The 27,752-nt window shown below is 37.8% G+C and overlaps 1 protein-coding gene across 1 annotated transcript in view; it reads left to right on the plus strand.

The window, feature by feature from the left end:
- Positions 1 to 27,752, plus strand: part of LOC120413316 (serine/threonine-protein kinase 32A-like) — a 360,996-nt gene that overhangs the window by 38,479 nt on the left and 294,765 nt on the right. Inside the window, exon 2 of the mRNA XM_039574084.2 lies at positions 10,656 to 10,917. Within this exon, the coding sequence (XP_039430018.1) occupies positions 10,863 to 10,917 (55 nt within the window). The 5' untranslated portion in view covers positions 10,656 to 10,862. The remainder of the gene's footprint in view (positions 1 to 10,655; positions 10,918 to 27,752) is intronic.

The following is a 27,752-nucleotide window of genomic DNA, read 5'->3' on the forward strand; positions in this document are numbered from 1 at the left end:
CGGAGTGGCCAGTGCCCTCGGGAAGGTTCTACCGGGGGGACATTAATCGAACCATACGACTTGGGGCAATATAGGTATCAAAATTCATGGTTTTTTAAACTGATAATGAAAATGGCCATTTTGACTGGATTGGCCACACCCGGAGTGGCCAGTGCCCTCGGGAAGGTTCTACCGGGGGGACATTAATCAAACCATACGACTTGGGGCAATATGGGTATCAAAATTCATGGTTTGGCCACTACGGGTGTGGGCAATCTGGGTGTGGCCAATCCGGTCAAAATGGCCATTTTCATTACCAGTTTAAAAAAACCATGAATTTTGATACCCATATTGCCTCAAGTCGTATGGTTCGATTAATGTCCCCACGGTAGAACCTTCCCGAGGGCACTGACCACTCCGGGTGTGGCCAATCCGGTCAAAATGGCCATTTTCATTACCAGTTTCAAAAACCATGAATTTTGATACGCATATTGCCCCAAGTCGTATGGTTCCGTAAATGTCCTCACGGTAGAACCTTCCCTCAGGGCAATGGCCACTTCGGGTGTGGTCAATCCTGCCAAAATGGCCATTTTCATCACCAGTATCAAAAACCATGAATTTTGATACGCATATTGCCCCAAGTCGTATGGTTCCGTAAATGTCCTCCCGGTAGAACCTTCCCTCAGGGCATTGGCCGCTCCGGGTGTGGCCAATTCTGCCAAAATGGCCATTTTCATCACCAGTATCAAAAACCATGAATTTTGATACCCATATTGCCCAAATTTGTATGGTTCCGTAAATGTCCTCCCGGTAGAACCTTCCCTCAGGGCAATGGCCACTCCGGGTGTGGCCAATCCTGCCAAAATGGTCATTTTCATTACCAGTATCAAAAACCATGAAGTTTGATACCCATATTGCCCAAATTTGTATGGTTCCGTAAATGTCCTCCCGGTAGAACCTTCCCTCAGGGCAATGGCCACTCCGGGTGTGGCCAATCCTGCCAAAATGGTCATTTTCATTACCAGTATCAAAAACCATGAATTTTGATACCCATATTGCCCAAATTTGTATGGTTCCGTAAATGTCCTCCCGGTAGAACCTTCCCTCAGGGCACTGGCCACACCGGGTGTGGCCGATATCCTACCAAATTGTTCCCAATAATTTCGGTATTCCGGTGACCGTTGTGGCTACCGTCAATAACTTCTTGGACCTCCTCTCAAGTTCGTGCACCACCTGCGTGTGTGTGTGTGAGCAATAAAATTCCCAACGTAAGGTCCGTCTTTGATGAAATTCTGATGGACACTAAATCCTCCAGAGGCTAACTTTTAGCTTAAATAGTTTTCACGGCATCTACGCAACAGAAACAGAATGTCACGCCGAGGGCTTGCGACGGTAACGCTACATTTTCGAAAAATTTTGCATTGACACCGCAGATAGAGCTTTAAGACAAAGTCCTTTGTCAAAAAAATCATAAAAAAGATAAATAGTGGAGTAAGTTGTCTATGCTGAGTGAGCGAAGTCCACGGAAGAACGTTGCCTGGGGTGATGAAACTTGGTCAGCTTTTGCTGGATGGTTATAGTGATTACAACGCCTGCTGAGATTTCAAGTTGTCGGGCGATAAACCGACCAAAGTGGATTACGATGGCAGATCTTTTGTCAAGCTGCTTGAAGAAGTTTTTTTTTGTTTTGAAATGGGTGTCAACTCCGGTGTCCGAGAATACGCGGTTCGAAAATTTTGAAAAAATGTTCGTGTTGTTGTGTTCTTCGAATGAACGATAGTGCTAAAGCTCGGTACGGTTGTGGTGGGTTCCTGCGATGTTCTTGCAGATTGTATGATGACCTGTAACATCCGACGGGAGTCATCAATTGCGGTTGACATCTTCAAGCTACAACGCCCTTATCGTTTTGGTCAAGTCCAATGCGACTGTAATCGGTGCCGGTTTGACGGATGATTCTGCTTTTCGGGTGAGAAACTTCCAATTGGAAATATGGAGCAGCCGTAGCTGACTGGTTACGGTGTTCGCTTTGTAAGCGAATGATCCTGGGTTCGATTCCCATCTGCTCCAAACGAGAAAATTCAGGAAATATGAATTTTTGAAACACTAAACATGAACAAAAAAATAAAGTCGGGGTTCGATCCCCCGTCCTTTGGATTGGTAGAATTAGGAATACTATTACTACAAACTAAATACGTGCTGGGTCTTTGTCCATTTGACAAGGACTCGGAAGTTCTAAATAACGTTTGAATCCGATTGACGCAAACGTTCTTTAGAGCGGGGCTTGTCGATTCAAGCTGAGGTACCTCGCGCACGGCTAGCCTGCGTAGAAATGGGTCACCGAAGCTCGGCAGAGCTAACACTTGCCAAATGCCTATGCGAGTTATTTGCATGTATGGAATGTGAAATCTAAAATACATGGAAACAACTCAATTTGTAAGAAGTGACCGCGTGGTCCCGTTTGGTTGGTTGCACACACACACACACACACACACACACACACACACACACACACAAAATAGGAAATGCAACTTCATCCGGCTGTATCTCAGCGAAAACTCAACCGATTTGGATTATTCTTGTTGTGTTCGATCCGGAAGGATGTCAAAAATCACCTACATCAAGGTAGATTCAAAACAGATGCGTCTACCCTAAGTTACAATGAGCCATTTCCAACTTTTTTTCAAGTGTTCAAAGAGCCGGTGAAGTTGCTCCTAGGACTTCCAAGTTGCAACAAAAAAAAAAAAAACGCCACGATGAGCTTATCGATTTTCTTCATTCTTGACTTTCACTTTCCACAACTTTCCCTCCCCTCTGGCAAACTTGGCAATGTCCGAAGAAGGGAAAGAGAGTGTGTGTGGGAGGATAAAGCTGTTGCTCCCCACACTCGCAACACTAGGCCACCGGCAAACTTCCGTTCCAAGGCCAGTCATCATTTTACGACCGCACTCCATCAGCCACATTTTGTTTATTGCAACGGCTTTTTCCCCGTTTTTGTTTACTCTCCCAAGCTGTTGGCCAGCGGAAAAGGTTTTTTTGTTGTTTTACTTCGGCACATCGACACCGAGCAGCACGCTTCGGGACGTAAATTTTCTTTCTCCCAACACTTCCGGCCATCCTCGAAAGAAGAACCTTTGCTGCCGTTTCCGCTCTGGTGGTTGGCAGGCTCAACACCGTGAATCCGCTGTTGCGCCGTGATTTATGCTACGTGGACGTTATTTGCTGGAAAGATTTCCGGTGAAATTTATTGCGGCTCCGACAAGAGCTGCGAGCTAGGTTAAAGAATTTAAGTTTTGAATGTTCCGTGTTCGAGAAATTCATCTGGTTTCTCTCATTGACATTAGAGAGGCAGAGTTGATCACAATCCCAATTCAATATATTTTTATAAAAAAAAACCTTTGAAATATTCTCTTTCAATTTTCTTTGTAATAGTGGTCATGTCTATTACATATCAACCTTCGCTCTTTTTCCTTAAATGCTTAGATATTTTAATTAATTTTTGTTACATCAAAGGTATTGTTTCTTCATTTTAATTAAATTATCTTTTATGCATCAAAAATAATATCTGATAAAGTATTTTCCCATCTCACAAGCCTGTTTCCCAATTCAATAGAAGCGAGTCCCTCTCAAAAACCCTCTCTCAGTTCAAAAAGTTCATAAATTCGGCAACATTATAGGCTCGCGCCTATTTCAACGCAGAAAGGTCGAGCACCAGGCTTGCGGCACAAACCAGCCCAAACAGTCCCAAACGCCGACCGACAGACCGGAGCGTATCCTCGTTATCGAACCACTTCCGCAATCCCCAAGCCAGTTGTTGAATTTAATCTTCCTCGGGCAGCCCTCCCCAAAACGGCCATCATCGTGGCCGGAGGACGCGGCCAACCCGCGGACAGTAGCAAGTCGTTGGTTTGACAATTTAGTTTGTTGGTTACATGCTTTTGACAGCTGTCAGTTCGGCGTTGTCGTGCTATATTGATGCACAATAACGAGAGCACACAATGTAAACAATAACATGCAAGCTTTGTTTGGCTGACCGTTCTGTGCAGTGCCACGAAGTTTGGTTGAATTTGGTTGTTGGAGTACTGAGTTAGAATTAAAAGTGCTAGCGGTAGTCGGGCATGTACGTGTGTCGAACGTGTTCTGACCCGGAATCCCTTTGGCCAGTTGTCGCATTTACAGCAATTGTCAGGGTGTGTCAAGATAGCACGACAAGATTGAAACTTCTTGCATAAGAAGAATGACAAAACAATGAACGTTTTTATTCAATATCTCAGGATTGAAATCAAATTTTGAGGTTCTGTGAATGTCAAAAGGTGAGGCATTCTGAGTCGCACAAAATTGCATTCTTAGCACAATTTGGCCCAGAAGGCACGTTCGACAAGAAAACACGACGAAATTCGCCCATTCAAATCCGCAATTCCGATCAGCGAACTCCCTCTGTAATGCGTTCTGAAGTATAGCCGAAAACATCGACCCCCTCCCCCCTTGCTTGTTATTTTTAAATCTAGATCTCCCCTAATAGAACGACTCTCCCGTCCTGCTGGTTGCTCCAGAGCCCGGGTCAATCGGAGCCGAGTCCTTTTTGCGAAACCCCGCCGTCATTTTGAAGCCGCCACACGACCCATTCCGGGACACTCGAGAACCTTCGTAGTCGCACCATTTTGTGGTCCGTTTCCGGCGTTCTGCAAAAGACAAGCAGATGAGAAACTTTGGAGTATTCTTTTGAAATTACGAAAATGACTAGCGCCACCTGTTGTCCAGAAGCTAAAACGAGGTAAAGGAGGTATTAGCCTATGACAAACAAAGAAACAAACTTGCACTTTTTCTTTATTGACAGTTTGCCAAACTCGCAAACAAAGCAAAATAAGGAGCGGCCGTGGCTGACTGGTTACGGTGTTCGCTTTGTAAGCGAATGGTTCTGGGTTCGATTCCCGTCTGCTCCCAACGAGAAAGTTAAGAACACAGAAATTTGAAATGATGAATATGAACGAAAAATCAAGGTTGCTCGAGGCGGGGTTCGATCCCCCGTCCTTTGGATTGGTAAGCAAAAATGCTAACCACTAGGCCATTACGACTTTTTTTTGTCATAGTAGAATACCTCCTTAAGTCAAAACTAACGCATAGAAATTATTTTCTTCGGAAGATGCCATCGAACTTAAAAATAAAGCATTGGAAACGAAATTTCAAGTCAACTTTTAACCCGTTTTTTCGAATTTTGTAATCCGTAAAATAGAAGTCTAGTGAAACTTAAAAGAGTTTGCCCTCCAATTGTCTGTGCTACTTCCGCGAAGCGCGAAACTGCACCTTCCGGGGAGAGACCACACCATCGAAGGCAACAACAACAAATACCCCAAAAAACCAAAGAGCTCATAATCCTGACCCGGATGGATCCCGGTCGAACTCGGTTTGGTTTGAAGTTGTGTTTGCTCCGCGTTGGATCGCCGCAAAATTCTCGCGAAATCGCGTCCGTCTTTTGGGTTTTGTGTCCTTTTTTGGTGGAGGGGTGGGGTGTGGTAGGAAATAGTCCTTTTTCGGTTGGTTGTTTTCTGCTTTTTTTTCTGGTGTCGTAACGACATCTGGGTCGAGCTGGGAGTTGAAAAAGCGAACGGAGGAAACGCAAATATTGTATAAAACAGTAAATGTATCGGGCAGGATTGTCGGGGAGGTTTGCCACCCATCACTTGGGCGCATGGTGGAAAATATCATTTGTAAAATTGTACAAAATGAAAGAGTTCATTTCATAAAATTTTAGTAGTTTTCGAGAAATTTGAGTTTAGTCTAGAAGGTTTGCCAAACATTGCCTATAAGTTTTCTGTTTATTTTTTTAAAATTGTTTATCATTATTTTTAGAAGGCAATTATTTCCGTAGTTACAGTTAAATAGAGCGAATCTGCGTTTGTAAACAAGCAGTCTATACCCCTCTTACCTAACGTGAACTGTCACTTGAGCACCATCCAGCTGCAGCTTTGTTGACAAACAAACGGAGTACGCGGTCGCATGATGGCGGCATCGAGCCAGGATTAGGGGTGATCATGTAGATAAAAATGTAACTTTTTTCAAGAAAAATAATATTTTTCCGACTGAATAATTTTTTTTAGAGCATGTTCGAGCAATTATTACTGATGTCTGAGAAGTGATTAAAAATCAAAATTTTAATCCATAATTTTTCTACAACTTGAACTTTTTTATTCCAATTGGGAACCCCTAGGTCTATCCACGACCGTTTCCAAAGACCGTGCCAGAAAATCCAGCTACCAGCAAAATCCACAATAATGTTCAGAAAAAAGCAAAAACATCCACTTTTTTTAAAGGTTTTTGTCTGAAAGAAAGAAAACGAACACAAAAAAAAAACTTTTGTAAAACTAAGAACATTTCAAAGACTGCAAAACATCAGAGCCCCGGGCCGAAACTTCAAACACGAACAAAAGTTGCGAACCAAATAATAGCCGTGACGTTTTGGTATTTTGACAGTCTGGAACGCACAAAATATCCCACCATCGGTTTCCCGCACGCTTGAAGTGAAAATTGTTGCACATTACCATGGGATCTTATTTTTCTCTAAGGACCTGGGGTGTTTCAATTTAATCCTGGTACATTATAATTGAAGCAAAAAAAATAAAAAATAAAATTGTATTAGAAATTTGATTTTACCTAAGAGTTATCCAATAAATCGGCCGATTTCAAGGCAATTTAATTTTAGATTTCAATAAGTTTGAAATTTGACTACATATAACTTTTGATGGGGATTTGACCAAAGCAGCGATTTTGCCTTATTGGATTTGGCAGCTGTATCTTGCAAAGGAATTTTCTAATCGATTTTGGGTCTTTGGCAATATTCTAGGAACTTGTGAGAACCACCTTAAAAATAATAACACTCTATAAAGTTTTTAAACTTTTAAATTATCTTATAATTGATAAAAGTTGAATTTCCTAAAACCTTATTTTAAGATTTATTTTTTTGTGTTTAAGAGAACTAAAAAAGGCTTCTTTTGCGATAAGGAGGCCATGGCCATGATGAATATATAAAAAAAACACAAATTGAACAGATTTGATTTCTGTTTGTTAGCTTTACGCTGGGTGATGAATAATGGTTCGCAAAACGGCCCCAATTTTGAACTGTCAAAGTGGAACCAATTTACTGTTCGCCAAAAGTAGAAAGTATTGTTATCGGTCATTTAAAAAAAAGTTTTTTTTTCAAGAATGAAAAAATTGTACCTTTTAAGAATCTTGAGTTAAAGTCAAGAAATCTTTAAAAAGTTAAACGTCATGATTCAAAATCTGGACACTTAGTAGCATTTAATTTTTGTTATAGCTGGCAAGAAATCATTTGATAAGTTGGAAATGAAGAAATATCATCAGGATGTAGTATAAACAGTCATGCAAAATATGTCTTTTCTATCATTTTTTATCAGAATTTCAAAATTAAATTGACTTGTTGGGCTTTGAATCCCGGACACTGATAAAAGCTGATTCGAAATCCGGACATTCGATTTTGCTTATGAATCGCACAAATTTGGACTGGAATGTTAGTGAATGGCATTCTTTAGGTCTCAAATTAGCTGTTAACATCAAAACAATCGATATTTTGTATAAAAAACTGCAAGAATTTGCGGAAATCAGAACCACAAATTTCTGTTTTGCTTTCCCGGTGCTTCGGACGCCTATGAAACATTTCAGCGAAACGTTTCACAGTTTTGGTAAACTCATATTTTTATTTAATTTTATTGTTTGGACATTGGCTACAGCGTTCAAACAAACTTTCAATGAAAGTTGATGTTAGAATTGATCAAATAACACAGTTTTGACAATAATTATGCAAACTTATATCCAAATAATTGATAAAATATAAGGTGTCCGGATTTCGAAGCGTCATGACGTTATGGAGTCGATGCGGATGTTTCCATCTAGAAGCTGTCTTAACCTTAATTTGATTCCGTTCGAAAACCTACTGGTTTAGTGAAAGTCTTCTCTGTTTGTTGGATCAGATCCGCTAGAATTAGCGATGTTTTTTCGCTGGACCAGGAAGAGCTGTCGGGATCCAAAATCAGCCAGGGAATTCATCTGCGTTATTGCAGAATGACACTCTCGCCGCAGTTCTTCGTCATCCGTTAAAAAAACCTCTACTATCCGATCCAAACTTGAAAACACTTGCAAACTGCAAACTGATTATAAAACAGCTCATTTTACCAGTAAGAAAAAAGTCAGGCTTGTGCTTGAACAGCTTAATATTTTTTATTTATTCATAACTTATTTTTATTACATCCTTTTAGGTGCTACGACCAGGTTGGGACCGAGCATCGGTTTAAAATCTAATTTATAATAATAATAAAATAAAATAAAACTCCTTACAATCCATACTTGAAGATTAGTAACTGACGAGAGTTACTTGGTTCAAGCGGGTCTTGCAGGTCTTGAACCTGCCGATGTATTCGGGGAAAATGCCCCACAACTCAGCCGAACTGTAGAGCACCTCCCCGGCTTCCTCTTTCGTGGCTCCACCGTCTCGGGAGTCACCTTGGCTGCTTCCTGCGGGTCGAGGGCGACCCTTCGATTCTCCATCCGGAACTGCGCCCGGCAGCCGAGGGAACTCCGCCGGCGTGAACGCCGGAACTGCTGGACTCTGCTTCTTCGCCTTCCTTGTCGACGGTTTTGGTTTCGGATGAAGTCCGCACGCTTGGGGCAACTGCGATCCGTGGACATTGCACTCGTCCGTCTTGTGGGGACCCCTACAGTTGTTGTACCTCCCCTTGAGGTGGCAGTTCCTGGTCCCATGGCCCAGCTCCAAGCAGTACCTGCACTGGGTCACGTTTGGCCACTTGTTCCTGTATGCCTCCCACCGGATGATAGTGCTTGCCACAGCCTTCATTTCAGAGAGCTTCTTCAGATCAGTGTATCCCTTGGGGAAGACAATAATATACGGAGTTTCGTTTACGGTGGATTCTTCCGCTTCCGCTTGATGACATGCACCTCCAGCGCGTCCAGCTTGAGATCCCTCTTCAGCAGGTACTTGACCTCATCCGGTTTCAGTTCATCAGGCGAACCACGAAGAACCAACCGATGATTTTGTTCGCTCCGTCGTTCGTGGGTGTAGAATTCCACTTTCTTCCTATTGAGAAGCTCCTGCAACTTGTCAAAATCTTTGACAGAGAAGCAGGTCACCTTGGTTCCAGATCGGATTAGTTTGTAAATCGGGTCGAAACCAAATTTACAACTTTCCACTATTGCCACGAGCTTGTAAAAATCCGTGGTGTTCTTCACCACGTTTTCCGCTAGCGGGCTGAACTTGTTGTTGCTGAGCACATTCTGCTCCGGTGATCTCAGGGGTCTTCTTCCGCTTCCGATTTCCGGGGATGAGTTGGAAATCATCCGTCTCGGAGGTCTCTTCCACCTCCATCCGTCAAACAACTCGAGGCACGCAACGATGCCTTTAGCGCGCACGTCAAAACACGTCTACTCTCTCGAAGCTGTCGAAACCAAGCGAGCTTCCTACTTTGTAGATGTAAACAAAGTGGGACCATCCGAAAATCACGTTACGCATTCGCTCTATTCATCGCCCAGGCTTTACGCAAGCAGATTGTAGAGCTAGATGAAATCAGATGGAGACGCCTAGTATTTCAAAAGTCAACTTTGTCTCACCACTAGGAGCATGTCGTCACCCAAATTCCACAGTGTGCAACGAAATCAGCTCAAGACGTTTCCCATCCGGAAGGGAGAGTGGGCGGGCGGGGGGGGGGGGGGGTCAAGACGCCATCAGCAGGACACAAATTGACGGCAAGGCGGTGAAACTCCGAGCGCGCTGCAAATGGTAAATCTAATTTAGGTCGAGGCGGTAATTTGACGTAATTTCGGGCGCTTTATTGGATTTTGCAAAATTTGAAATTGCCTCGGAGCGTCGGTGCTCGGCCCTTTCGGAGGAATGCCCCGAAGGGAAGGACCGGAGCTCGCACTGGGATTAAAGTTTGTATCTCTGCGATTGGCTCGAGTACCGACTGTGCATACAGCAACAGTAGGCAGATGTTGGATCGACCGGCGGACGAAGGCCTAGGCAACTGTTGGCTGGGTGGTAGAATAATTCATTTTATGGGAATCCGGAATGCTCGAGGATTAATTTCCTGCCTCCTGTTGCTGACGGTAGGTTGTGAGACGCCAATAGTAGAATATTTATGGGTTTTAACCCACCTTGTGAACTCATGAAATGAGCGGTCAAGGTGGGGATAGATGGAATTTTTGAATTGAAATGGCACACAAATTTATGGCTGAGGTTCTGCAAAAAAAAAAATAATACCACTATGGATACTATGATTTCTAATTTGAATTGATTTGTTGAAAAGCTTAATCTCTCACTTTGGAAATCGATGACACAAAAGTCACAACGAGTTTGCATCTGCCAATGGGATTGGGTAGATAAGTGTTAATTTGACGGGGGATGCGGAAATGTTTCCAAGCGAATCAATTTAACCAGTCACCAGCGAGGTATGTACTCGGAACGAGTTCATTAAAAGTGCACGTTATTCCTGATGAAAATGCAGCCCTAATTGAGCTGCGTTTGCAACACTGTGGGCGACACGTTTATTTGAAAAAATGTATTTTATGATTTGTTTAAAGCAATTTATAAAACATATTTTTTCTTTAGCTTTTAAAAAAATAATACAAAATTATTCTTCATCTTTTTTCCACAGGTAATTTCACCGTGAAATCAGTCAAAATTTTGTAAAGTCAAATTAGCCACGAGTAAATCAGAAAAGTGTGCAACGGCGGCGTTACATTTGTCACACGCTAAACAAAAACCAATAGGAGAGTTACGCGCCACCCACAACCCGGTTGACGGTTACGGATCATCGTCGCGTGACCACGCGGGAGTAGCACGGCGGGAAAAAGCAATTAAAATGGGTGTGACCTCGTCGTCACGCCAGGACGTGAGCATGCTCTCGGACGAGGACGGTGAGTAATTGTTTTCTTGATTATTCTGAAACTGTTTCGTGGATGAGAAAAAAAAACACACACAGTTAATCATTGCTCGTGTCGAAATAAAAAAAATCATGATTCGTTCGGGTAGACGGCTCTTCTCACTTTAATTGATTAAGTTTAATTGATGTTTCATTTTCAGTCATTAAAAGCAATCTCTGCGAAATGAAAACACGTTTGCTTCAAGCAAGACTGAATTTGCATAATTTTAATTGACTGCCTTGGAAAGCAAAAAAGCAAAAAAGCAAAAAAGCAAAAAAGCAAAAAAGCAAAAAAGCAAAAAAGCAAAAAAAGCAAAAAAGCAAAAAAGCAAAAAAGCAAAAAAGCAAAAAAGCAAAAAAGCAAAAAAGCAAAAAAGCAAAAAATCAAAAAAGCAAAAAAGCAAAAAAGCAAAAAAGCAAAAAAGCAAAAAAGCAAAAAAGCAAAAAAGCAAAAAAGCAAAAAAGCAAAAAAGCAAAAAAGCAAAAAAGCAAAAAAGCAAAAAAGCAAAAAAGCAAAAAAGCAAAAAAGCAAAAAAGCAAAAAAGCAAAAAAGCAAAAAAGCAAAAAAGCAAAAAAGCAAAAAAGCAAAAAAATCAAAAAAGCAAAAAAGCAAAAAAGCAAAAAAGCAAAAAAGCAAAAAAGCAAAAAAGCAAAAAAGCAAAAAAGCAAAAAAGCAAAAAGCAAAAAGCAAAAAGCAAAAAGCAAAAAGCAAAAAGCAAAAAGCAAAAAGCAAAAAGCAAAAAAGCAAAAGAGCAAAAAAGCAAAAAAGCAAAAAAGCAAAAAAGCAAAAAAGCAAAAAAGCAAAAAAGCAAAAAAGCAAAAAAGCAAAAAAGCAAAAAAGCAAAAAAGCAAAAAAGCAAAAAAGCAAAAAAGCAAAAAAGCAAAAAAGCAAAAAAGCAAAAAAGCAAAAAAGCAAAAAAGCAAAAAAGCAAAAAAGCAAAAAAGCAAAAAAGCAAAAAAGCAAAAAAGCAAAAAAGCAAAAAAGCAAAAAAGCAAAAAAGCAAAAAAGCATAAAGTAATTTTGTGGAGCAAGAACAAAAAAGGATTTAAGCTAGAATAATTTCTTTCAACCCTTTTCAAAGCATCGTGCATGCAAGGTAATCGGGGTCGAAACCGAAACTCACGATAGAGAAACTTTTTATGGCTGTCATTTTTAGCGTCCCATGATGATGATTCTACACTTGTGCTGGTCCAATAAAAGTGAGAGTGTGGATGAGTAAAATGTAAGAACTTCATCAGGGTCATGAGAGTCATTGCTACTCATGATGATGATAGCTTTTTGCTGAGTTTTTCCTGGTTGGAGGAGGTGCTGAATGTAAAGGTTGTAAAACTTTTAGGGTTCTCGATTAATTTGATAATTTTAATTCGCTAAATAAAAAAATGATTGGTTTTCATGTACTTTTACGTTTTCCAACATTATTGGCATAGCATTTTTTCCAAGGTCGCACAAATATTTCTACCACTGCAAATAGAGAAGAAAGAAAAATGATCGAGCAAAACTTCCTCAACAGTTCACGTACAGTTCTCTACGGAGAAATAAAATGACAATCGACAAGTTGTCAGGAAACGTAATGAAAAAAAGATAGCAAAAACCCCAGTTTGATCTAGAACCAAGCTGCTGCACCACATGTTGCGTTTGTTGAACAAGGAAAGGAAATGGGACGATTGACTTTCTTTTAGAACTTTTATGCAAAGTTCGTGCTTTTGGGACAACAGTTTCTTTCAGCGAATGAAAAGATATTTGCAGTCTTGGAGACTGAATTTTAATTTAAGAAATTTGATAATTTTATCCATTATGTCATTATATAATTCCAAGAAAAAATCTTGCTCCCCTCTAATACGCAAAACATCAAGCCAAAAGACACAAACTTGCCGCAAGATAAAAACAAATAAATATAATCAAGAATTTCCCAGCGAAAAACCGGTCTCAAATCTCATAACAAAACAATCTTCTCTTTCCCCCCTTTGGTAGCAGCATATTTCCGGCGCAAAACTTTACTCACCCCTGAGACTGACAGTCAAACTTTCAATCAACCCTGGTTGCTTCGTTCGGTTGGTTGTTTTGCGCGGCAGAGACGAAAAGTTTTTAACCCTCCAGGCAGGAAAAACAAAAAACTTGCCGAGCAGGCGGAAAATGAGACCAGAATACAATTTAATGACGTTAAGCGAGGGGGGACGGAATTTTCAAGCTCAGCAAAAAAAAAGCAAAACAACTTGGAACAGCGAAAATAAAGTCACTTGCCAGCCGTACATGCTGGGAATAGGAGCGGGGGAGGAGGCTTTTTAAACTTTCATTCAGTGTGAATCGGGTGAAGACACTTTTAGTTTTTTTATAATTTTATTTAGTGATATCGAGATAGGCTGTTGTTGTGGTGGAAATGTTGCATGAGCTGTTAGGTATTTTTTTGCATAAATTTAGAAAAGTCGTACCTAATTTTTTGTGGAACATGTAAAACTACACGTAAACAGATGTGAATTTACATACAGATTTTTTGACCACAAATTTAAAAATGTTGTTATTAAAAATAGGTAATTTTACCTAAATTTTTCTGGAACATGTAAAATTACATTAAAACAGATGTAAATTTACATACAGAGTCATTACATTTTTTATCTGCAACAAAATTTGTCATACCATGATTTTTTACTGTGTCGTTTGTAACTTTAAAGACTTGATAGATACCAAACTCAATCTCTAAATTTATTGAGTAGGTAGATCGAACAGGAATCGTTTTTTGTTAAACTTTAACATTAACGTGGAAAATGTAAACTACCCCCTCTCGAGCAAACTCGCTGTCACAAGCGCTGTCATCTTCCCGTAACTCACACTATTAGCATCCAACTGTGTGAATAATTGATTGCACCTGTGCTGCTGCTGCTGCGAGGAAGCAAAGTTTGCTGATAGCTTCGCACGAAACTTAACCTTGGAGATAATCTTCAGGAGTTCTGGAGGTGTGAGGAGGGGTTCGTTTCGTGCTAAAACCAAACAACTTTCGTTTCGAGCACTAAACGTGGTGAATAAATTAGCAGCGTTGATGACACGAGAGGTCGTATGCGGGCTGTACAAAACCTTGTAGAGCTTTTCTGCGGGTGGTTTTTGTGGTGAGACATTGCCTGAAACATATAATACCACTCGCCGAATAACTGAGATAGCGCAAGAATATGAGCCAAATGGGTTAACATTGACTCATTCAATCAGTGATCAGTTTTGCAAAACGTTCCAGAATCGATCTGATTTTTTATTCGATTCCCTTCCATACTCTAGAATAGATCGTTTTTGAATCTTTTAATCTTCAAATCTTCAAATCTCCAAATCTTCAAATCTTCAAATCTTCAAATCTTTAAATCTTCAAATCTTCAAATCTTCAAATCTTTAAATCTTCAAATCTTCAAATCTTCAAATCTTCAAATCTTCAAATCTTCAAATCTTCAAATCTTCAAATCTTCAAATCTTCAAATCTTCAAATCTTCAAATCTTCAAATCTTCAAATCTTCAAATCTTCAAATCTTCAAATCTTCAAATCTTCAAATCTTCAAATCTTCAAATCTTCAAATCTTCAAATCTTCAAATCTTCAAATCTTCAAATCTTCAAATCTTCAAATCTTCAAATCTTCAAATCTTCAAATCTTCAAATCTTCAAATCTTCAAATCTTCAAATCTTCAAATCTTCAAATCTTCAAATCTTCAAATCTTCAAATCTTCAAATCTTCAAATCTTCAAATCTTCAAATCTTCAAATCTTCAAATCTTCAAATCTTCAAATCTTCAAATCATCAAATCTTCAAATCTTCAAATCTTCAAATCTTCAAATTTTCAAATATTTTTGACAAACCCTTTTTTATTTTTATTTTTGTTTTTTTTTTTATTTGGCTCAAACTTTTTGGGAGCCTTTTCTAAGACCAAAAAAGCCATTTTGTGACATTGGTTCACCCATACAATGCTCTATAAAATTTTGGCAGCTGTTCATTAGGGTGACAAGAAAATAGTAAAATTTTGGAAAAGCGTTATAAATACCCTTTGGCTCGATTCTTTTACGGGTAGCTTTTTATTTTTATTGGAAAAACTGAAAAAATGTATGAGAAAAGCAAAAAAACAATCAAAATTTCGCTAGAAGGTAGCGTTAAATGTGTCGGATTATTGTCAAATGTTAGATTCTTGTGTGAAATATTATGACAAACAACTTTGTCGAAAAATGCAAAACGATTCGAGTTAACCCTGACGAGTTATTAACGATTTAAAGCAGACATTTTTGTATGAAAGGATTTTTTTTTCACCCGCTTCAACGACAAAAAAGCGACCCTTGACCCTTGACCCTTAACCGAATTCGCTCAAAATTTTCACAGTTTCCTATGTTTGCCTTAGAAATCGAATCAGGGGCTATCCCTGATGTAGTTTTTTTAATTGTCACCCTACTGTCCGTACAAAAATGGTACGTAAATATTCGAACATCTGTATCTTTTATAGGAATTTTCTAATCGGATTGGAGTCTTCGGAAAAATGGTAGGAATTGATGAGGACTACTAAGCAAATTATTTGTACACGGTAAAAAATTGGGTGATTTTAAATCAATCCTTTTTTACCAAAAACTTCTCAACTTTTATTTTTTGATATGATAAAGAGGACAACAAATCGCAATTTTTGAGTATGGACAAAAATATTGCCGCTGAATCATGATTTAAAAAAATGTTTAAAAAAAAATATAAACTTTACTCGAATTTTGTTCGAATTCTGTTTTAATGTAAAATCATATTTGCAATATCTATAAAATTTTTATAGAAATTTTGATCAACTCAAAATGGACTAATGTTGAATATTTAACCTTTTTGAAATGTTAGTCTTGATTTCAACGTATCGTCAGTTATGTGCTATCTTGTGACAACGACCATTTAGTACTTTTCGAGAAAATTGATTTTTAAAGTTCGTTGGTAAATAATTTTAAAACTATGAATGATAGAGCCAAACTTTTTGAAGCAATCGGTTCGTATACTACACAGCTAAAAAAGTAGTTATCCAGCTGCGTGTAAAAGGCCTGGGTGTAAAATAAATATTGCATTATTTTATGCAATTTTATGTAATTTTACACCCTGAAATTTGTAGCCTGTCACTATGGGAAACCTACTTGACCGAAATGACAAGCTCATATATGCGTTTATCCTTAAAGCTTTCCATCGGTCTGGTGGCCGAGTGGGCTAAGGCGCCAGTCCTTACTGTTGGTGCTGGGTTTGAATCCCGTCGGTTGCAACTTTTTTTTTGTTTTTGTAAAAATTGTACATGTGGTGTGTAATATTAAGCGTTTATTTTGACGAAGGTGATGTGCACGTTTTTGCATGCGATTTTATCATCGGATTTTTTGCTGTGTATCGCTTAACAAACGCTCCAAGTTTCAACTAATTTGGTTACACCAGTTAAAAGATACAGTAAATTATGTAAATAAAAATCTGAAAAGCACGTGTCACAAGTGTGTTTCGAAAGTAAAATTGTACTACGTGTCACAATTGTGCACAGAATTCCCATACAAACTAAAAAAAGCTCAAATCAATGGTTTAATCGACTTAATTAGTTTATTTTTTTAAACAAAAGGTTGCAGTGCCTTTAGAAAGTATGTGTGTACATAAATTTGTGAAAAACTAGAAAAATTTTCCACATTTTCCAACAACATGTATGACGTGTCACAAGTGTGCACAATCATTTTGATGATAAATTGGTCTATGTCACGAGTGTGTATTGCAATATCCGGGAAACGGAAGCGAGTTTCCAAAATCGGGTTAAAGCATCTTGTAGAGTTTGTTAAGTATAGCAAAACGTCATCATTAACTCATTTTCGACCAAAATGGTCTATGTCACAAGATAGCACACAGCTGACGATATAAAACATATCTGCTGTTTTTGTCTTTTCAAACATTTCTAAATAAATTAAATAAAAATATGTATTTTGGGAAATAGGATTTTTGTGAAACAAAGATTATTAAAAAATCGCTGAATTTTTTTCCGTGTTCCATTTTTGTCTAAGCAGTCTAATCAGAAAATTCCTCCAAAAGATATGGATTTTTAAATGTTTACGTTCCATGTCTGTGTGGGCAGCTGTCAAAATTGTATGGAGCCTCGTATGGGTGAACCAAAAAATTAAAAAGTTCAAAAAATTGACGGTACCGTCTTCAGGGATGACATTGGGTTTGGGTGGGTGAGATTGGGTAATTTGTATGACCCAATCTTCTGCTGAAATTTGTATGACCCGCTTCCGCATCGTAAGCGGTAGATCGGAGTTCAAATCCCGGTTCGGACCAATACAACTGGTGATCTTTTCCCTTCTGGAATCGATTGCTTAGTAAAGGAAAGGTAGTGTATCGTCACAAACTGGACCTTATCACGACACCTTAGGGTGGCGACCTATGGAATGTTAACATGAACCTTAACTTGTTAACATTAAGTTGAGAATGAAACTGCCACTGAATCCGCTTTGTAAATGCCGGTCCCGATACTCTTCAAGGGTGTTGTAAATCTAAGATTTTTTTTTAAGAAACTCATGCTAAAACTGAGGGTTTGCAAAAAGTATTTTTGGACTTTAAAATAATTTTCCGTGTGCAACGTTGATCGATTTCATTTATTATTTATTTATGCGATATTTATTAATAAACAGACCAACATTTTTTACGAGACACAAAAAGAGATCTCACAAGCTATAGTGACGGCCACTGGTTCAGGGCTTTGAACCAAATCTATGAACATTATTATCTTCCTCAAAACAGATTCGAGGGATCCGTGACCAACTAACCACATTTCTGTGGCGCGTCTAGCCTTCGTGCACGCTGCATAATTTGGTTCATTATTTTTACCTGATGTTGCTTCAATTAGTTCGCAAATTGATCAACGCTGAAATTTAATTCCGCCGCTCTGTTGCGTTTCGTTAAATTTAATCAGCATCCCGCCGTCATCGTTTAATGAGAGGGGGGGTATTGAGGTACCACATGAAATCCTCCTACCAGGAGGGTCGTCATTAATTTGGGCGGCATTTTTTTTGATTGCCAACCGCCACTTGTCAGTTCTCGTTAGCGCTTTTTCCGGCGATTTTTCGTTTAATTTTTTTTTCTGAAAATCTGCCAAAATGCCTACTCCAACTCATGTGCGAGATCGTAAAATTTTATGTTAATGCGAGGCTATTAGTATTCGCCGTTTACTTCATCAGCTGGCCTGACATTGCCACGTGGTGGCGTTGCACTTCCAAAAAAAAAAAAAAAAGAAGCTGCTGGGATGTGGGTGGTAGGTTTGGATATTTTTTTTTCCAGGGTGTGTTAAATCCGTTTACTTATGCCATGCCCTGGTCTTGAGGTCCAACAGGCCCGGTTGCACCACAGACTTTAATCGGATGATTTATGTCACATGCCAGTTGCATTCCAGTTGCTCCAGAGCTGTGCTAAAACGGGGTTTGCTTGGCTAGGTTTGCCGGAGTTTTACATGCTGATGGTTGACTGGTCACATTGTAGGAGAAATTCAATTGAATTTTTTTCTTGAAAATATGAAATAAATGGTTTCAAAATTTATTGCTAACAAAAATTTACTAAAGGTTCAAGGGTTACTTATAGTACGATGCTGACCAAACATATTCCAACTTTTTGACAGTTATTATTTTGCGGTAAAAAAAAATAGAATCTGAAATGAACTCATTATTGAAATGGTACCGGAAGTAAGTTTGCCTGCCGCAATCTGCCCAATAAAGGCATTTTTTAATGGAATTAACAGTAAATTGGAATACATTCAAAATAAACTTATAAAATTAAAAAAACTGGCTCAGAAGTACACAGCTCCAGTTGAAATTTCAGATTTGCTGTAAAAAAATGAAAAATAACAGAAACAATTTGAGACAACGATTAAATCGACTTAATACAAATCTAGTCAAACTCATAAAAAAGCTGATTGAAGACAGTCTTATTTTAATGTGGCAATTATAAAGCAAAACAAAAGAGACATACGGATATGTTAATTGTTTAATTGGAATAAGATATTTAAAAAATGTATTGATTTATAAGTCAAATTTTCCTCCCTTTTAAAATATAATTACAAAAAAGAGAAAAATTTATGACTAAAAATATTTTTTATTGGAAAAATTTATACAAGCTATAGTGACGGTCGAGTGTTTTTTTATCATTCGATTGCAACACTTGCATTTAAGACTTTTTAAAAAATTGGAATGTTTCGACCAGATATAAAAATTAGACATTTCAAACGGGAAAAAATATTTGCATGATTTTGTTTGGCAACCTTGAAAATGTATAAACTGCTTTTGATTTATTTTTTTTGAAAATTTAGCTTGAAATTGAAACGAAGTGTTTTTAAAGTGACCCTGACCCGAGCATAGCGATGTAAACTTTAAATAAAATTTATACCAGTTTAAATTATGAAACTAAAAAAAAGAAAATCCTGAATATTATTAATAAAATCACTACATTCAAAGGCAAATTCAAACATTTTAATTTAGAAGAAAAAATAATATCCGATCGAAAAGTTCATTTGTGACATTTGACAGTGTACCTTTTGCAAGGTTGTAATTTTGATTACAAAAATGTTTTTTTTTGCATGTTTGAAGAAAAAATAAAGACAAAAGGGACTAGTACGAGATTGTTTCTCATCTCTCGAAATGAATATCATTCAACTTACGATATTTTGGGAAATATTGGTCCAATTTTAAAACAAAGTAGGCTACTTTTAGATTTGTAATTGATTTTAAATTTTGAGACAGCAGATCGGGCAGACGAAAAACTTTTGGAAACAAAATGTTTTTGTGAATTTGTTTTTATTTTGTCATTTTCTGACAGCAGCATAATTGTAATAATGTATAAAGCATTTTGGGATCCTCTTTGTTTGAAAAATTTTAAAATCTAGGAAAATTGATTTTTTAAAAACATTGTTGCCGCCCCTTTTACTCGAAAGACAAAAACTTTGAATATAATTTGTGGTAGCCAAATCCCTTAAAAACACATTTTTATTACACTCAAACCCCGATGGTTTGGTTTGTTGTCAAACGAACGGGGTCACGTTATAGTTTGACAACCCTTTTACACGGAGTTCACACATACTACCAAACGTTTGTTTGGTAACAGTTCGTCACTTTTAGTTTGATTTTGTCAATCCTAAAAAAGTGTTAAACGAAAAAGTATTTTTCGAAAAGTCTCTAGAGTAAATAACTGTGTTAGAATAGATTGGGAAAAGTGTTATGACATGAGACAAGTTTTATTGAAAATTTCTGAAAATGTCCCAATTGACATGATTCTTGGAATTTTAGAGAAAATCCCATTATTTTTTTCTCAAATTGCGAATATCTCTGCTAATATTTTACCAAAGCTAACATGCGTCAGTATCGTGCAAGCAGTGGTGATGGGAAGGTGGATTTTTGTGGTGTTCTCTTTGTGCTATGTTCGTGTTCATGTTCGAGTAATGCATGCAGTGGGGGGTCATTGTGGTAATTGATATTATTGCGCGTCAGTATCGTGTACGCAGCAGGGCCAGGAAGATGGTTTTATGGTTGTGTTCGTTTTGTAATGTATTTGTATTAAAATCTAGCATGGCTTTTTGTGGTGATGGTATGGTTTTGGTGGTGGTGGTGGTGGTGTTAAAAAAAAAACAAACGTTTAATTTACTAACATTGAGTCCAAAACCTCCCTACAAACATCTATACCACTAGGTGACGTAGAGATCTCTGCGCATTCTAGATAGATGTTTACTAACATACCTTCCAATCCCCGAGGTTAGCAAGGTACCGGCCAGGAGCCCCTTATCTTACTGGATAGTATTACACGCTCATATAAAGAGGAAAACATGGTATCTCCCGTGTTGGAATATTGTAACCGGATGAGAGTCTAGTGCTATCATACGTTTAATTACAGTTAAACAGCAAGATAAGCGTTGTGCAGCCATCCGGAATTGTGCGACCTTTATTGCTAATGCTAATGCTAATATTTTACCAAAGCTAACATTTTCTTTACAGAACTCGTCTCTAACTCTGACACGAAACCAAGAAAAAACGAGTCTTTAGAGGATATTTTTATCATTGTTTTTATCAAGATTTGCGATGGAATAATCGTCGTCAAACGAGTTTCACTGAGCACATTTTGAGTATTTTTTTTTTGTTGAGAGAATGGCAAATATTTCTGTGCAGTATGTAATAACTTTATACAGCGATTCCACGAAAAATCAGCAGGATTCAGATCAAAATTGTTTCGGATTGGCTCTAATTTGGCATGGGAGTTTCTTGGCCAAAATAAGTAGACTCGTATTTTTTTTTTGGTGATTAGGGTGGTCGTATTCGAAATAGAGTGTTATGTTTTCAAAATGCTTAGTATTTTTCAATAAAAGCTCAAATAATCAATCTTTCTTTTGAAATGTGGCAAGCTAAAACCCCGCTTTAATCCGACCTGGGGTGAGATAGAACCTTTCTTACTAAATAATATAACAGTGGTAGAACTTCTTTCAATTCAAAACATCGGCTTTGTTTATTTATAACGTCAGCACAAAAGAAAGTGGTATGATATAACAAATCTTATGATGAAAGCAAGGTATTATAAATGATGTGTTTTCCAAATGAAATTGAAAATGCAATTTTCACCAAAATAATATTTTCAATCGTGCAAATTCTATATCAAACAAGCGAGCATAGCAAGCTTCCCAAAAAAATTGAGGCTAGGTTTTTTGACAGGTGTGATTTTCATAAAGTGTTCGCCTTCTTTTCTCTCCCACAGAAAACTGGGGACAAAGTAGCTGTCAAACAAGGCACTTACAAAATGAATTTTGAGTGATTTGAATTCATTTCTGACGTCACGATTTTTTCCTCTATGAGCCAAGGTTCATGCCACGAAAAAGTGCCAGAACACGAAACAAAAAATCTCTTCGAGTGAGATGGTGTAAACCGAACAAAGCAGGCGCAAAGAAAAACCGAGGTACAAGTGAACCGCGTGTGCCGCACAGTGCAGGGAAGCTTGCCATTCAGCTTCTACGAAAGTGAGAGGGTCAGAGATTTTTACAACCGCACCACTACACACTCAATCGCGAGACCTTAGGTAGAAAGCCATTGACGTCGCGAGCATTGAAAACTTTGAAAACGATATACGATAAAACGATAAAAAGCTTAGAAAGCTCCTATTGGAATCCAATGAACTCTGTAAAATAAACTTACGAAATCACGAAAAATGGAGTCTACTTTTAGGCGATTTTAAATGTCCTATGTCACAAAAGTTTTTGCATAAACAATGGACAGTTATGCACAGATGGACAGGGCAAAAGAAACCGAAAAGCTACGATATCTTACATGTTGTAGGAAACATCGGTAGACAAGCTACTACAAGCGAGTATATCTCGAGCCACAAAATATATGCGCCAGTATTCGAAGCTCAACTTGACAACTTGTCGACATGGCAACGAAGCGTCAAAAATCGATGCATTGTGATTTTTTAGCGATTTTTCCGATTAAAATTCGCGCAGATTTGTAATATTTACGAAGATGAAAATTATGTCCAGCCATAAAGTAAAACCTACACCTTTCTTTAGTAAGAAGGCAAAACGCAAATTTTCGAAGATTCTTATTTCGCATAGCATCACCCTATTTGTCAAAAACAAAAAAGATCTAATTATTATGAACATGGTACTTTCATATGCATATGAGCAATTCTCGCTGAAACCATCCCACTAGATGCACATGTTCTCAAATCGTTACGGCAATGTTCTCATTCGATTCAGCGCACCAAAAAACCATTAAAACAACCTTCGAACCATTGAAAATGTCAGCCGTTAGCCACCTGTAAATAAAAACTTGTATTGAACTATGGATTTTTTCGAAAAAAATGCCCTAATTTGGAGAAATGATATCTCCCAAAATACATTACCAAACATCAAAAAGTTATATATCGTTGGAAAGGTAATCGCGAGGGCTTTTTATCGCACTTTGAAAAACATTTCAAAAAATATTTTTTCAAGGGTAATTTTAAGGGTTTTTGAGAAACTTACTCTTAATTTTGAATTTTGACCGTGTTCGCAACCACTTATCATTACGCAACCATTTTCATTCGAAAGATTGGAAGATTTTGCATAAAATCAACTTGAGAAAAGTAGTGTAATGAAATAGTTTTCGTATAGTTATTAACGGATGAAAGAAATTGGTTAAATTTCAGTTAAAAATAACCAAAGCTCAGACTTCACAAATGAGCCTAATTTACAGTCAAAACAAAGCAGGATTGTGAAGTTGAAAGTTGTGTGAAAGTGCAAAGTTGAAATCAATATTTTTTGATCAAGTTAAAATTGTATGGGGCTGTTGATACCATAAAAACAAGCAAAAAACTCGATTTTCGTCCAAATCGGACTAGGTCCTTTTATTTGACACCACCCCAAAGTTTCACTTTTCTGCAAACAATGTTAAAAACCTTCATTGACAAACTGCGATATCTCTGAAACCGCAAGCCGTACAATGTCGAGTCAGAACTCACTAGAAAGATTATTAGACGTGGAATTAATAAGTGTAGTCTGTTTTTCAATTAAAACTTTTTTCAATGTATTTATGTTGGACAAATGAAAATTTTAAATTTGGTTTTTATAAAGAGAGTAATTGAAAATTAAAGTTAAATAAATCCCAATTTTTTTACATAGAATAGAGAAGAGCGGGGCAACGGTACGCACCTAGTGACAATCATTCTGTCACCGATGACCATAAAATATTTTTGATTCGTTGTATATACCCGTCCCGCCCGTGTGGATCAATCGGACCGCGCACTGGACTCACTATCCAGAGGTCGACGGTTCGAATCCCGCGGCGGGCGCTCTAAAATTCTTTGTGTAAATATGGGTATTCGGCGCCGTCGCTCCGTGCCATACTTTCATACACTTAGGAGCCCAGGGCGGCGAAGTCCTTGTAGATAAAAGGAAGACACTAGTGGTTGGTACTAGCAATGGTGGCCGACAGCTATAAAGTCAACTTCGTTTGTATATACCAAATGGTACCCTTATCACTTGCTTTCAAAACGTAGTACTAGAATTCACCTCAAATTGCTTTTATGTCGAGAACCAGGCAATTACTCTAAAAAATAAGTGCGTAGCTTTGCCCCGTGTGTGGGGTAAAGGGATTTTTAACTTTTTTTTTGTTTTAATTTTAGTTAATTTTTCATTCAGTTTTCCATTGGGGGTAGTTTTTAATCTCAAATTAAGGTAAATTTATCGTAAATTGACTTGTGTCAAATGAAAGGGCGTAGTCCAATTGGGACGAAAATCGAGTTTGTTGGTTGTTTTTATGGTATCAACAGCCCCATACAATTTCAACTTGATCAAAAAATATTGATTTCAACTTTGCACTTTTTTGTGCACGATTGAGGTTATACAAATAAAGCAGACCTTCCCAAAACAAATTCTGTACATAAAATATTACTTCAGTTAAATGTGGCGAATCGAGACTACAGTCTAAGTAAGGACATTAGTTTTCAGAGTACTTAATTGCATACAATTTAGAAACTTGTTTGTTTATGTATGTTTTTACATAAACAATTTAAAAATATGATCTGATGAGTGAAAGTATAGTTGAAATAGCTGTCCCTATTCATCCTATATGTCCAGATTTGCCTCAGATGACCGTACATTCGGCTCAAATACAATCCTGCTTTTCAGTGTCTTGCGAACCTTCGTGGTGAACGGACACTAGAGCTGCGGTATTTTTTACTACCTAAGCTCAGAGTTATTTCAAAACAAAATTCACAGTCTTTTTAAAGACTACCTGAGTTATTTTCCAAAATTCTAAACAGTCTTTTCAAGACTAACCCCACCTGAAATTTTGTTGTATTTTACAAACGAAGCCATCTTTTTAAGAGAACTTTGCTTGCAAAATGCGTCAAAACAAAGGTAAACGCAAATCTTCTGAAGATTTGGTCGTTACGTCGGTGAAGCGTTTGAACGCTAAACCGGCTAACGGAAACAGAAAAAGAAAACAGCCTCTTCTGAGGTCTGATTCTGATTCTGAATGTGAGGTCAATCCTCCAATTCCATTGGCAAACGGTTTCGGTGTTTTATCCGAAACTGATGACAAGGAACCTTCTCCTCGTACTGAGCCTTCTGCCGTCGAGAAACGAGTAAAGGCTCCGCCAATTGTAGTGACTTCCGTCTCCGATTTGGCCAGCTTTCGAACGCAACTGAAGAATTGCAAGGAAACTTGCAATTTGAAAGTTTCGTTCCAGCTTGGTCGAAGAGGAGAATGTCGCTTGTTGACGGAATCTTTACAAGATCACCAAACTTTTGTTGGTTATTTGAAAAACCACAAACACAATTTCTACACGTATGAGACCAAGAATGCTCGGCCATTCAAGGCGGTCTTGAAAGGTCTCTCCAACGACTTGTCGGTGGATGAGATCAAAAACGAACTTAAGGTGTTGCTTGGCTTTGCCCCATCCCAAGTAATACCAATGAAGAAAAAATCAAACGGGAATATTTCTCGCTTTGGTTTGACTTCACAATTTTATCTGATTCATTTCAACAGAAATGAAATCAACAATTTGAAACTTTTGGACAAAGTTCAGTTTTTGTTCCATGTACGGGTAAAGTGGGAGCATTTTAAGAAACATGGCGGTAATGGCCAGAATCTGACCCAGTGCCGGCGTTGCCAGGCATTCGGTCACGGTACTGATCATTGCGCCATGGTTCCAAAATGCATGGTTTGCGGGGATTCTTCTCACGACAAGGACAATTGTCCCGTGAAAGAAGTCACCCAATTTAAATGTGCAAATTGTGGTGGAAATCACAAATCAAATTTCTGGGATTGCCCCATCAGAAAAAAGGTTTTGGATTCTCGTGCTAAGCATCAGCCGAAATCCAAACCGAAATTTTCTCAAAGTCAGGTTGTACCTGCATCTTTAAATCAAACGTTCGTGCTGTCTCACTCGAACAATTCTAGAAATACCCCTACCGTGGAAAAGTTAGGTAACAACAATGGCATTTCTTATGCTAACGTCGTTTCGGGTTCATCCACGAATTTTAAATCCTCTACCAATCTTTCTGAAATTGGGCAGGTACCTCAAATTTCATTTGAAAATTTTTCTGCTGGCAACGCTTTGGGATCTTCTGATCTCGGCGATGTTACGTTTGAAAAAATGACTTTTTTGCAAAACTCACTGTTTGGTTTGATTCAAACAATGAGTAATGCTACATCCATGATGGAAGCAATCCAGATTGGATTAAAATTTGCGAATGATGTTGTTCTTACCCTGAAGTTTAATCATGGATCTAAGTAATTCCATCAATATTATGAATTTTAATGCTCGCTCTTTAAAAGCGAAAGAAAATGAATTTTTCAACTTTTTACGAGTTCATAACGTGCATGTTGCTGTTATAACCGAAACATTTTTAAAAACTGGCACTTATTTGAAAAGTGATCCAGATTATAAAGTTATAACTAATAACCGAATGAATCGAAATGGCGGTGGAGTTGCAATAGTTATCCACCGTAGTATGACTTATAGCACGTTACGTGACTTTAAGTTAAAAGTTATTGAAAGTTTGGGCATTGAACTTGAAACTTCTTTTGGGAAAATTATGATTGCAGCTGCATATTTGCCATTCCAATGCACTGGGGAAAATAAAAATTATTTCAAAGGGGATTTGAATAAACTTACTCGGCATAGATCTCGATTTTTGATCATCGGTGATTTTAATGCCAAACACCAATCTTGGAATAATTCAAAAGTAAATTCCAATGGTAAAATTCTGTTCAGAGATTGCACTTCTGGTCTTTATTCGGTTTTATACCCGAATGGGCCAACTTGCTTTTCTTCTGTTAGAAATCCATCAACAATTGATTTGGTGTTGACAAATCAAAGTCAGTATTGTGGTCCTTTAGTGACTCATGCTGATTTTGATTCTGATCATCTTCCAGTAACTTTTTCACTTTCTCATGAAGCAGTTACCAGACCCAATAGTTCTGTGTTTAATTACCACAAAGCTAATTGGGACAGGTATCAGCATCATATTGAGAATAATTTAAATCATGATTTTGTTTTAGAAACCAAAGCTGATATTGATTCAGCCTTGGAATCTTTAACTAATGCAATTTTGGATGCTAGGAATATTGCTATTCCTAAAGTCCAAGTCAAATTTGATTCTCCCATTATTGATGACGATCTTCAGCTTCTGATTCGTCTGAAAAATGTTCGCCGAAGACAGTATCAACGTTCTCGTGATCCTGCACTGAAGCGAATTCAAAAAGATTTGCAAAAGGTTATTGACCACAGATTCACTCTCCTGCGAAATGAAAAGTTCGCAAGAGATGTCGAACAAATTAAACCTTATTCCAAACCTTTTTGGAAACTTTCAAAGGTTCTTAAGAAACCTCAAAAACCCATCCCTTCTTTAAAAGATGGTGATAATATTCTATTAACTAATGGGGAAAAAGCTCAAAAACTTGCTCAGCAGTTTGAGAGTGCTCATAATTTCAACTTGAATGTTTTGAGTCCTATTGAAAATCAAATTTCAATAGAATTTCAGAATATTGTTGAACAAGAATTTTCATCAGATGAAGTTTTTAATACGGATCTGAATGAAATAAAATCTATTATCAAAAAATTTAAAAATATGAAAGCCCCTGGTGAGGATGGCATTTTTTACATTTTAATTAAAAAATTACCAGAAGCAACTTTAAGTAGCTTGGTCAAAATTTTCAACAAATGTTTTGATTTGGCATATTTTCCCAGTAGTTGGAAAAATGCCAAAGTAATTCCGATTTTGAAACCGGATAAAAATCCTGCTGAAGCCTCAAGCTATCGGCCCATTAGTTTGCTTTCATCTATTAGTAAATTATTCGAAAGAATAATTCTTAAT

Source organism: Culex pipiens, chromosome 1 (assembly GCF_016801865.2).
Source record: "Culex pipiens pallens isolate TS chromosome 1, TS_CPP_V2, whole genome shotgun sequence".
Taxonomy (NCBI): Eukaryota; Metazoa; Arthropoda; class Insecta; order Diptera; family Culicidae; genus Culex; species Culex pipiens.